This window comes from Pogonomyrmex barbatus, unplaced genomic scaffold, assembly GCF_055798465.1.
Source record: "Pogonomyrmex barbatus isolate J1 unplaced genomic scaffold, ASM5579846v1 scaffold3, whole genome shotgun sequence".
NCBI lineage: Eukaryota > Metazoa > Arthropoda > Insecta > Hymenoptera > Formicidae > Pogonomyrmex > Pogonomyrmex barbatus.
This window is the reverse complement of record NW_028297127.1, coordinates 20,063,465-20,076,850: the sequence shown is the minus strand read 5'-3', so window position 1 is coordinate 20,076,850 and position 13,386 is coordinate 20,063,465. Positions and strand designations below refer to the sequence as shown.

General features: G+C 39.9%; 1 protein-coding gene across 9 annotated transcripts in view; it reads right to left on the bottom strand.

Moving 5' to 3' along the window:
• cmpy (crimpy) overlaps nucleotides 1-13,386 on the bottom strand; it is a 251,626-nt gene extending 238,240 nt beyond the window's left edge. For 2 of the 9 annotated variants that reach the window (XM_089080546.1, XM_089080547.1), the window contains exons 1-3: nucleotides 12,879-13,385; nucleotides 10,942-11,460; nucleotides 4,503-4,645 (exon numbers count right to left, since the gene is read on the bottom strand). In XM_089080546.1, coding sequence (XP_088936672.1) covers nucleotides 4,503-4,645; nucleotides 10,942-11,087 — 289 coding nt within the window. In that variant the 5' untranslated portion in view covers nucleotides 11,088-11,460; nucleotides 12,879-13,385. Of the gene's footprint in view, nucleotides 1-4,502; nucleotides 4,646-10,941 lie in introns of all 9 variants that reach the window. The other 7 variants (XM_089080549.1, XM_089080548.1, XM_089080541.1 and 4 more) reach the window with 7 other exon arrangements.

Genomic DNA, 13,386 nt, shown 5'->3' with positions numbered 1-13,386 from the left:
CTAATTTTACAGTACTGATTCTGTGCGAACAGAATCAAGCTATCAAGTATTACAGTCGACGTCATCGGCGGAATTATGTATCAACCATAATGGAAGTGAATATACAAGGACTATAGTCTTGTACTAACTCGCAGATTACTTCCGAAATGAGGTTAATGAGGCGAGAGCAAATAAATAAATACCACCGATATGTAATCATGTCCGTTGTGTTTGGAATAAATGTACCTTAATGGATAAAATAAACGTCGCGTCTATACATTCAAAATAAAATAATTATAATATTACGGAAGAAGATTTTATAAGCTCAACGGAATCATGACGCGAGACTTCTCTCGAAATGTGTCCGACACAAAATTATTAAAATTGAAATGACGTTTGGATACCTTTTATGCGGCAGCCATCCAAATAAACAATATTATGTCAAAGCGCGAAGGCGTTAAACAAATATAATATAATTAAGTGTTAAATATAATTAATTTGCAACGATGTATGATTGCGTGGCACTCGACGCGACTGCCAAACGTAAAGTATCATAAACGTCAGGTATATCGCTTTCGAAACAAATGTACCCGTTCTCGCGTGTCTGGCCCGTCATTGAAGTGTAAACGTCGCGAAATACGAATTACCTCGCGTCCACCTCCGTCAAACGTCCGCGGAACAAAAGCCGCATCGCGGCTCGACGCGGAAAAGCGCGTTTAAACGCGAGCGCGGCGTGAACATTTTCGGAAAATCGAGGGACGAGTATTTCCAAGTCAAATCCCCCGTCGTTAAACAATCTTGTTTTTCCGTGCTGGCTAAATCTAGGCACGTTGCCGCATTTCGGACTGGACGCGCGGCGTACGAAGTAACGCGAAAACGCATCACGCAAAAGTGATGATGCCCGCCCGCACGTTGTTAATGCGGGCCAAATATTGACGATTTCGCATTTTCGCCGTCCGTCCGATTTTTGAAAGAGGATCGACGATGCGACACCCTGATCGGGCGAAAATTCGTATGATTGTTGCGCGCGACCGAATTGGCACGTCGCCATCAGGGGACACTCGGCGCACTCGACGCGATCGCTCACTCTGTCGAGCTTGTTAATAAAATCCGAGATTGTAAACGCGTCTGTATACCCTTTCGAGTCGCCCCGCGAATTTCTGACGAATTAACAATTGTCCCGAAGCGACGTAACCGATAAAAATATGTCGCGCGGATTTTATCGGCGATTTTTATTAACATCTAGATACTCGCACATACACGCCACTTTGAAATTGATATTAATTTATTCAGAAACAGCAGGCTATGATTATACAAATTTGCGATATCAATTTCAGTTTACAACTTATTATTAACGTTGTTGTTATAATAATGTTATTATATTTTATTAAACTTGTTATTGTTATTATTATTATTATTATTATTGTTGTTATTACGTATACATTATTAGCCTCATTATATATCGGTATGGATACGTCACGGTTTATTTATTCTAACTTATTTATCATTATTTAATTAAATAATTGTAAAATTCGATGTTCAATATTTGAATTCGTACAATAACGAAACCCTTTTGCACGAACAAAATTACACGAGAAATCCAGCCTTTGAGAGTGTAGAATATTTTTCGTACTACTTCGCGGACCTTAATTACTTCCTTTTCCACTCTCTAAAATTATCGTTTGACTTGGAAGTTTGGAAAATCCGAGTTATAACAAGTTCAAAAATCGCTCAATTAGATTCGCGAACGGTGCGGGATCGCTCACTTTTAGATTCACCAACACGATTCTGTTCAAAGCGTTAAGAACTTTCAAGGGGAGCAAAGGACATCGAGCCAGTGGAAAAGATGAGAAAAAAAGAGAAAAATACACGGACTCACGGTGAAACTGAATATCTGAAAAACGCGCATCTGTGACTCGATTATTCGATGAATCGGAAAATGAAAGCAAGCATCCTTTTTCGGAATAATTATCGATTATTTTATTAAAACGCAAATTAGATCAAAGGATCACTAAACATCCTTTCATTCCTACTCACATTTAATACAAAAAGTTTTATATAAAATTCTAAAATTAATATAATATTTAATTTTTATATAAAATTGTGCTGTAGCAAAAGCGATTCTAAGAAGTGTACAGAATATCTCAGAATTTCCAGTGATTACTGAAAGTAGATTTACTTTACTTACAAATGTGTACGAATAGATAATTGTACGAAGTTTTTCAAGTAAAAATTGTACTTTCCATTAAACTTTTTCATTTCTCCTACAATAATGACGACTAACGATGCACAAATCGAAATACGCGACTTCAAAATGCAACAGAAAAATATGACAGTATGCGATACATCTTAATGGATTTAGACTGATATTACGCGCGACGATAACATTCGCATTGATTCGCATGCGCGACGATAATGCATTAAAATTATTCTTGTAGGTTCTGTTTTAACGGGAGATATAAAGAGACAAGAAAGAAAAACTATTATATTATTTAGATTATTATATTAATTTGTTATTATCTTTGCGAAAAAGAATGGAAAATTAAATTATAAGATAAAATCTCCATAATAATTAAACCGTTGTAAATAGCATACTTTTTTATCATAATTTTATCGTAGGTATAATGAAATATTTTCGAGGAGAACGAATTCTTTTTATGTAACTCCCACATGTGTGTCACAGAGATTCAAATATGCGTATGAAGTGATGAACTAGTATTCTCATATGGGAGAACTAAGTCAATACTTAGCGCAGACGAGGAGCGGTGGAAAATTTCTAAGTGAAAAGTAATGTATTCGCACAAACATGACTTTGCCTAAACTAACTTTTCCATTTAGAGAGTCCTATCCAAGTTCCAGAAACAGACGACGACGCAATCTTTTTTTCTCTCCGTGACCTCGACCGCTGTAACATATTTTTAATTCGGGCAAACGATGGTAGTTGCACGAATAAAAACGAGATTGTCGATTTTAAATGCTTTAAGCACATCCGGGCTTAATACACATGCTACGTTGTAACGTAGTCTAACACAGTATATGGAATATTACTCATATGCAACTGCTGCGCTTCATATAAATTATAAGCGTGCTTTACACACCGCGGAATATTAACAGCACGAAATTTCAAAGTTTGGAACTTGCTTTGGATTGATATTACTAGGAAAGCTTCAGCTTTGGGAACTATAGCGATTATATTAAAACGGATACTGCGATTTCTAATTGTTGTAGAAAATTGATAATAGCTATTGATTTTATCATTACATGTCGCTCCATATAACCGACGACCTCGATTACCTTACATGACCTTGCCGCATATTGGAAAAGATAAAATGGATATCGCGTGCGTGCGCAAAGAAAAAGCGATAATTACCATGTTCTAATATATCACAAATTTCAATATATATATATATATATATAAATTTTATTCTATTTTTTTCTTAATTATTTTATTGATCGACACACACACACACACCACACACACACACACACACACACACACACACACACACACACACACACACACACACACACACACACACACACACACACACACACTTGATTAATAAAATATATAAGAAAAAATAGAACAAAATTTATATTTACGTTTTCAATAAATATTTTACACAACGTGACGTTATCTTTCAATTATAATTACTAAATGTGAAATAAAATATCGATATTTACGTTAACCGATGTTATTTTTACTGTTAATGCGCGAATTAAAATCATGAAATAATAACTATCGACATTCATCATGACTAGTTTCTCTCATAGCTATCCAATCATTTTCGTGAATAGTGCATAGCTTTACGGTGGAGTATAAATCAAACAACATTCGCGGTATAATCGTATCAACGCACGCACACACGTACCCAGGCGTACATTTTACACGAAGATTTATAGTCGATTTTGCGCTTATTAAATGCGAACAACATTACATTCTCCTCTCGCGACGAAACAATCGCTGTATTATTTTTGTGCATTTATCGCAAACATACGCTGAGGAATACATACGAGTAATCCTCGTTGTCCTGCTGGTTGTGATGAAACTGACATGTCACCATTAAAAAATGAATATTTTAAATCGCACCAACATTGATATTTAAAACATTGTGTGTGTGTGTGTGTGTGTGTGTGTGTGTGTGTGTGTGTGTGTGTGTGTGTGTGTGTGTGTGTGTGTGTGCTTGACATTTTTTATAAAATTTAGAAATTGCAGATACTTTTCGTTTTAACGTAATTTAATTATAAGATAAAAAATAGAAAATCTGTTATTAAAGTCCATTATACTGATCGATATTGTTATTCCGCTGTTAATTTAGCTGATTGCGGCAAAGGTGACACGCCTTTACATCGAAGATGTATGTTTGTATTAGCATTTCTATCGGCACCGTAAGCGTACCAGTGAGGAAAGTCAAGACTCACTCGTCCCGACACAAGTGATTACATTTGATTTTCATCAAAGGACATCTTCCCCATTGTTTAGAAATCTCCGCTTAGATAAAAATTCTCTCGTGAATACTCACTCGTGCAGACGCCCTCGTCCATTTCCCGAGTGCGAGTTAGCAGATTCATGATTACACATTGCAGGCCGACGGCGCAGGTCCCCGAAAAACCGAAGAGGCCGCCGCAAGGCTCGCCCTCCACACGCGCGCATACTTTGCAACATCTGCAGACATATAAAACTCGGTCAATCGTTTTATATATGTATATATACATATATATATATATATATATATGGGGGACTATACAGTACGGGACACGCTCGATACACAAATCAAGTCAGTTTACGCGGGACAGGCAACTTCAAGCTCGTAAAATAGCTCGAGCGGAAAGTTATAATTAGACTAGGTATCGCATGCATTTTTGTATTGTAATAAGATTACACATTCGACGTTATGCGCAACGTACTTTTATTGTTTAAAATATTAGAGGGGAGGAGGGAAGAGAGAGAGAGAGAGAAAGAGAGAGAGAGAGAGAGAGAGAGAGAGAGAGAGAGAGATCATTCGGGAAAAAGATTTTTAATTAATTCTTGCCGCCGTACAAATTTCACCCACGCGAACGGAAACGAGAAAAGTTAGTTATGTGATATAAGCGAATGGTATTATTAGCTCTCGCTGCTATTGTTGCTCGTCGGTAACGTGTATCGGAGATATATTCAGCTCTCGGAATGCTTGGCCTCAGAATCACTAAAGCTTAATCCGCTGCTCGTTTATTTTATCGACGAAAAACGAATAATGGAAAATGTTGTTGCCGACGATGTATAAAACGATGAGATAGACCGAAACGAGCGGGCGGATACATACGCCATCAGAGTTTACCCCGGTTCTCACTTTGATTCGAATATACGGCCATTTGTTTTCTTGCAAGAAATCCTGCGGGCGACAAAGGGATACAAACGTTTTAAAGATATAAAGGTTCCTTCTAACGGCTTTATATCTCTCTTACATCCGCGAAACGAAAAGATATGATTTCGCGTGTGTCTCGTTTCAAAAGCAGTTAGAATAATGACATGAGCCTATTAGTTTCATAATGCTATAATTATTACACACATTTGTTACGGAGAATAAAAATTTTAAATAATTAAAATTCCTGCAAAAAATTAGAATATTGTGTCAATTTATCATTATAACAATATTTTACGTAGAAAGGAAGACTACAAAATAATTTTAAAATTTACAATACGGATTGGATTTAATGCCACAATTTAATGTTTGTAACATTACTTTTAACATTTTAGATTGTTACAAATAAAAATGAAATGTTTTTTTTTTGCGACAATACTCATAACTATCGATAAAATACGTTTATTTTTTTTTTTTAAACTAAAATCACATCTGTCACGACGGACCATCGCCAGATTTACAATCCGATGTAAAGGCACCATGCAGGTGCCGGTGACATTTGCATTTTTATCTTGAGGAAACTTGACTTGAATCGAGATGTAAGAGATTGAGAAGCTTCTACGTATTATGCAAGTGCATATCACTTTCGCGCGCGACTATGCTCAGCAGCACGGAGCATAGTCTTATGAAGTTCTGGCGGAAAAAAGAATGAAGGCGGAGGAATTTCAAGGCGCAGCCTGCGGCGCACCGCAAGGAAAATAATCTCGCGGAAAATTGTCAACTGCAACCAGGAATTTTATTACGTCGTCCCAGTAGCAGTAGCGAGGACGAGACGAGTCTTCTCCTCCTTCTATGTTCCTTACCGCTTTCCGTGAAACAATCTACCTCTATATAGCTTTCAGTTCCTGCGCATTCTTATAAGATGCAAGAAACGTAACTCATGGGAGAATAGTAACATAATCATAAGGTTAAAAGATAATATACAATGTTAAAATATCATTGCTGTTGATCTTAAACAATCAACGACATCGCATAATTACATCATTCATTAATTCTATTATAGAAAACAAGCATATAATTATTTAAAAATTGCTAAATTTTAAATTTTTAAGACGCTCCTACATGCCTACATTTCTCTTTTTTTTTGTTTTTTATATATTCCTAGGCATTGCTCTAAAAGCAACTTTAAATAAAAATTTTATTAGAAATTACTGCTTGTTTTATTTAAAAGCGCATTACAAATATTCACTTTATTATTGTACTTAAAACACAATCGCTTTCAGAATGATAGGTCATAATAAATTTATTTAAAAAAAATAATCAATAGTGCGTAGATAGTTACATATACATTTGCTTTGTACACAAAAAGTGTAATTTGTCCCGTTTTGTAATTACTAATTTGCATATCAACTATTACGGCCAACAATGGCGTTGAATGGCTAAATATCCAAATTTCCGATAAATTCCCAATACGCTGTCGAATGTATTTTTGGGGGTTTCGTTCCTCCGCGTGTCCTTTCGTCATTTCACGAAAGAACGTGCAATCACGTGTTTGCCAATTTTCATAGAATATGAGTTTCAAATCCAATCATACTCGCTGATAAGAAAACATAATTAATCATACAACAGTCGCGGAAACAATGCAGCATTGCGAAATATCACAAAATGTATGTTGACTTTTTTTTGGCAATCTAAAAATTTAATTTTTTTTTTTTATTAGAAAAATGAAAAGTAGATGTGAAAAATAATTGATTATTTTGATGATAACTGCAATATAAATATTTGATATGATAAATTTTCGAAATAGATTTTGTAAAGCGTATCGGAAAAGTATTATATTTCACAAATGTTATATACTACTCTCGATTTATTTATTACGTCATATTATACAGAATTTAGGATGTGGATCGGTTTTTTTCCTTTACAAATCGGAGAGACAAGAACGAAAGAATGTTTACGATATATATATATATATATATATATATATATATATATATATATATATGAGAATTGTGACGACTCTTTCACAAGCGAGAGACGATGTTTCGTTTGACGAGATTTCGCGAATGCGTGATAGCCGATCGTGCGTTAAATCAGTCGGAGCCGCAATCGAGACAACGATACGAGATTCAGATTCCAAACAATCTGAAACCGGTGTTTAACGTTGCAGTTGGACAGAAGTTTACGAGAGGAACGAGAGAAATTTCATCGAAATGCATTACGCGCGGACAGCTCTGTCCGGGCGTATTCCAGTTGCATCCGCGAAATTACGCGCACGGGGTACGTATCTCTCTCCCGATATCGTGGTATCGATAACGCACGTACAAACGAAATAACGTTGGAGCGTGGACGGGACATGGACGGGACATGGACGGGCAAAAAGATAACGTGATATCGACGTTGTCTTCAAATGACAATTTGCCGGTGATCCGCGCCGATATATTACCTGTTGTACCCGCCCCGTCGTCGACGCGTCTCGTTGACGCTCGGGAAATTTGCATAAAGCGATACGTTTGCTCCGTAAGAGAACTCGAGAGGCGTAAAAAACCCTTTCCCTCTCTTCGAATCTCTATCCTCGCCTCGTCATCGAGATCATTCGGCTAGCTTTTCGATATCGCGTCGAAACGCGATAGCTATCGTTCGCCGAGATCGTCGTAACGATCTTTCCCCGTTCTCCTAAATCGCCGAGGCTCTCTCTCTCTCCTCGTAAGAGCCGAGGAAGAAGCTTCCCTTCTGGAAAATTCCACCGCGCAATAAACGTTAGGTACATCCATTGAATTCGCAAAGGTCCTTCGGGGAAAAATGCTATAACTGTCTGAGGCCACTCCGGAAAATTCCTTCTCTATTTCCGCGCACGCGTGTCGTTTCCCCTTTGAAATTCAATTCCGACATTCTCGAAATCAGCATATTGTACGTATCGACGCGCGCGCGACTGTATTATCGTGCGCATGCTGGAATACCGCACGTAGGAAATACACACAGGGCGAAGTACACACAGGGCCGGGGTACGGGAGGGCGGTTGAAAAACGGAAACGGAAAACGCTTGGCGGATAAGCTTTCGCGGATCGCGCGGAAAAGATTTCCCGAGGTCTTGTATGAATTTCGTAGAGAATCCGCCTTTGCGATCGCACGGGTATCGTATGAGTAAAGCGTCGAGTAAAGACCGCGAGGATTTGCCAATGATACGAATATATCCTAACCTACGTTCTCCTCGGCGAAATTCGCGTTCGCGTTCTCTCATTCGAAGATTTAATCTAACGCATAAATCACAGCTCGATCTCGATTCGACCGCGATTCTTATTCGATTCTCGCGCGGGCATCAATCTTTGTCTCGCACTTGAAACGCAATTACGAATGAAATTGTTCATCTCACGAGTAACTCACCTTCTCGAGCCGTAAAGAGCCGGAAGAAAAAAAAGGACGAAGGCGAAATCTCAATCTTAACCGCACATTTCTAATTCGCTTCGCGAGTAGCTGCTGCGAGAGGAGCCGCGGTTTGAAGAGCCGCTTTATCCGCCCACCACTCGTGAATATAGAAGAGATGAAAGGCTTTCTAATTACGTATTGTGTAAATGTACTCGGTCAAAGTGGCTAAAATGAGTCATCGGAGTTGCCTTACAAGCGCGTATCTAACAGAGTATCTAATCAAGTTTGACCTACATGGAGTATCTTTGTATAATGATATTACCGTCATTTTACGATTACGAATCGTTTGTGGAGTTAAAACTTGGGTGTAACACGTAAGCGTTCAAAAGAATTTAATCTTTCCAGGTGGAAACGTATGTACATCGCACACATGCGATATCCATTTCCATATATTTGTTACAAGAGAAAAGATCTAGTTCACGCTCTTCTTGTAAATATCCTCCAACATTATTTCGCATAGAAAATGAATTATTCTTGCGAATTATCGCGCTAGCTGGTAACAGAAACAATGCCGTTTTATTTTCCTTTCTGTCCTATATAAATCCCGTTCTATATAAAATAGCTCGTTAGGCCACCCACGCATCGACACGCGCGTCAATCTGATTTTGCAATGCGTTGTTATCGCAAAACTTACATGAAGCTGCCATCGATCGCGCTTCATATGCGCCCGCGAGGAGCAAAATTTATCTTGGTACTTCCCTCGCAAATATTTGTTAAAGGAGATGTATCTGTACACTCGTTCTTATATATATACACTAAAAAGGCGATAATACTCGCGAGATTGTGGCTTGCAACGCGCTTTATCACGCAATATGATTGTATATTGCACGATACGTTGCACTCTACATCCACATTAAATAATGCGGCTTTTATTTTATTAATAATTGATAGCATTATTTCCTTTCCGGGCGCGAGCGTAATTCACGGGATGAATGTAAATTATAGCAAAGTAGAGCTTTAGCGCGCTATAATTATGATATGTGCTGTTAATACAAGTTATTTCCTCGAATTGCAGAATCTTTAGGATCTTTTCACGTTCTAGGTATTACTTATTAACTTCATTATATATTATTCTTAACGCTCCCCATTTACCAGCGCGGACCTGTTCTGCATCAGGTTGTTTGTACGATCCATAAAACACAAGCGCACACCTAAAACTCAGGTGCATAACCCCCCCATCCCCCGCGTTCGAATATATACGGTGTATAATGTGTAACGTGTGCATGTGTGTGTGTGTGTGTGTGTGCATACAATGGCGTAACAATCGCTCGCGCGCCTGTGTGCGTGGGTGGAGAAAATAGACCCAAGGGCATGGATCTCGCGTGTCGGCCGCATGGATATCGAACACGTCGATGATATACGCTATCGTATAACGTTTCGGGGCTGCGCCATCCTTAGCGCATGCAGGTCTTTCTCGATGAGCGCGGCTTACCTTTACCCTGGGTAACGCTACCCGCCTTCCCCCCTCCCACCCTCCACCGCCGTTCTCCACAAATGAGTCGCTAACGCGAAAACGCAATTCGCGTACGAGGGGCGGACAAAGGTGGATGAACAACAAAGGACGGCGTTTTCTCGCTACCGGAGAGGAAAAAAAAAACGCAGGTAGCGGGCCTTATTGTAGCGCGCGTTTTAATTGCTCGCCCGTACTCGGAACTAATTACAACAACGCGTAGTGGAACACAACACACTGCTACAACGGAACACAAAGAGTCCGAGAGTCCAGAGAGTTTCAAATTGAAAATTATGCTTTTGCGTGATATGGCATCTTTGCGGTAGAAAAGATATAATGGCAATTAGTATGCGAATATCGTACGTGGTTTATATCGTGGTTTATATAGGTATACGATACACTTGCCTAAGAAAATCCTACATATAATACATTTTTACCCTTTTTTTTTTTTCGATATTATCGAATACCTTATTAAAATACCTTCCACGACGCAAATTTCCCCGCGCTCCCTGCTTTTCCGCATATTGCGAATAATAGCGGAACCGTTCCGTGTACGATCGGCCAATAAAAGAAGTCAAATAAGGATAATAAACCTATCGAAGAGTAAGGTCTTTTTAACTGAAAGGGAGCGCGGGAGCGCTCAAACGATTCCACATTCCAAGGAACTCGTCGGTATTCCGGTATTGAGCTCGGAGCTCCGCTTTCGAGATTCTCTTTAGACGGTGAGGGGTAAACGTCGCCTACCTGCAGGGATCCCAGGTGAGGCCTCCGGGACAGTCCTCGTTGGTGAGAACGTCGCACTCCAGCGGCGAGCACACACATGAAAGAGCCCTCGCCACCGCGAGCGACAGTACGACAATGCCGCCTAAGAGGAGCAACGGGGCCCTCATTTTGCTCGCGTCCCTCTCGATCTCGACGGCCGCCCCGTCGTCGATTCTCGATATTCTCTCTATTCTCCTATCTTGTATCTCTCCCCGGCACCAATTACGAAACGAACACGAGGATGTCCATTGCGCTCAGTTCATTCCGGAACGTGTTCGATCGCCGATTTGTCACACGCGCGCGATAACGGGTCTTCTCTCTCTCTCAGTATACGTATATATAAACGATAAAGAGAGAGAGAGAGAGAGAGAGAGAGAGAGAGAGAGAGAGAAGAGGAGGACAGTCACGAGATGTGATGCCTGCAGTCACCGCACCGTTTGAGTAATGTCCAGAAAACGTAAAGAGAAATGCGCCGATCTACATTTTACCGTTTGCAGTTTGCTGGAATATCACGTTCACTCATTTTATCGAACGGAATGAAGAAAGGATAATGTGAGATAATGTGTCAAAAAGTATATTATCTTGCTTATCCGATAATGACACAAGAATTCAACAAGTATTCTAGGAAGATAAATTATAGATGAGAGAAGTAATGACATAAGAAATTTGATACGTTGGGAATTTTGCAGCAAATCACTTAACAGCGTGTGGAATTTATTCGAAATTGCATATCTCGCGTCTCGAGGTCAAGAACGTTTTGCGCTACATTATCTGGAAACTAATTTGGAAAAAAGTAAAATATTCACACACACATACACACACACACACACACACACACACACACACACACACACACACATCCCACACGCGCGCGCGCTACGCGAACCGAATTTACATATACATATACGCTTCACGAAAGCGCAAACAAAATTATATTATTAAAAAATTCCAGATTATTAAAAATCAGATATTAAAACCGAATATTTCTTAAAAGGTATTCTTTCCTTCGCACAAAAACTTGTTGCATCTTGTATGAAATAAATGAAATTTATAGCGAAAACAGATATATCTATATCAAAACAGAATTTAATTAGAGAGAGATATTTAGTAGAAAATATGTCACATATTTTCGAACAAAATACGATAGATATTGCTTATTATACGTGACAAAACTTGATATAGAAATAGAATTATTTCTATTTTAAGAGCAACATGACTGTGGACGAAAACAGAGATGATCTGAATCAATTTTTGGACTGAAAATAGTCCGCTCAAGGACTATAATAGAAAACTGAACATAACAATCCTGAATAAAGGATAATTTATTCAGCGATTGTACACCATAAAAGCGTACGAAGTGGGATCCGATTCAAAGGTGTCAAGCACCAACGACTAAATTTGCGGTGTCCTCAAATTATACGGGCACATGCATCTTGATTCGGAAACGCGTTGAACAACCGCATTGCCGTGTATAGCCGCGATGTGGGCATCACTGTGACAAAGCGTGAAAATATTGACACTATCTGTTTAAATTGCGTAGAGAACGCCACGTCTCTCGTCACGTTTGCGGACAAATATTACGTCGACGGCAAGAGAAAAGAAGATCGCGAGAGCGATTGAAATTTAGAATTGTTTATCAAACGTGGTGCGACGTATTTCGCATTTGAGAGACGGCGGAAAGTGAATTAGCGACAAGTACGAGGAATGTAATGGAAAATTCCTGAAGGTGCGTTAAAAGACATTTCATTGTCTCGTTAGACACGGTCGTATTTCTTCGATCTCTCTCAAGAAACGAATCGCGCTAGGATGACATCCATCCACTCCGTTCGTCGCACATGGTGCATACTCGCGTCAAATTGCTGACGCGTAAACACGAGCGACGAACAAGCTGCTGCACTTATAGGAAGATAACGTATCACCTGTTACCAGGGAATTGCGTTACAGACCGAACGCTTGTACAACCAGCATACCGTCGGTTGCCCGAGGTAAAACGTTCCCTGACGCGAATTTGCGTTCGACGACGACGACGACGACGTACTCGCAGAGGCGCGTGCTAAACGCGATTAAAGGCTGACACACGGTCGGGACAATTGAGGCGCGTCGGCGTGAAATTTATTGGCGAGCGATGTCAAGGGAAGGGAAAAAGGATGAAAGTTATCGCCGGCATCGGGGAGCGGAAGGGCCGTTCGATCGATCTGCGGAAACTTTCGCTTCGACGGCTCGCATAGTAATCGCGACGCGGATCTTCGCCTGCTTCCCTGCTTCGCCGGCGCCCCCTCCCTCCCCCCTCGTCACGCACGTCGTGCCGACATCGTGCAACACGGTGTCGTCCGGGGGACAAGACGGAATCACTCGGTGGAGAGAAACTGCGAATGGGAATGCGCGAGGCGCTCCGCGTTCAAGATGAACGTGCACTGGCCGCGGCGA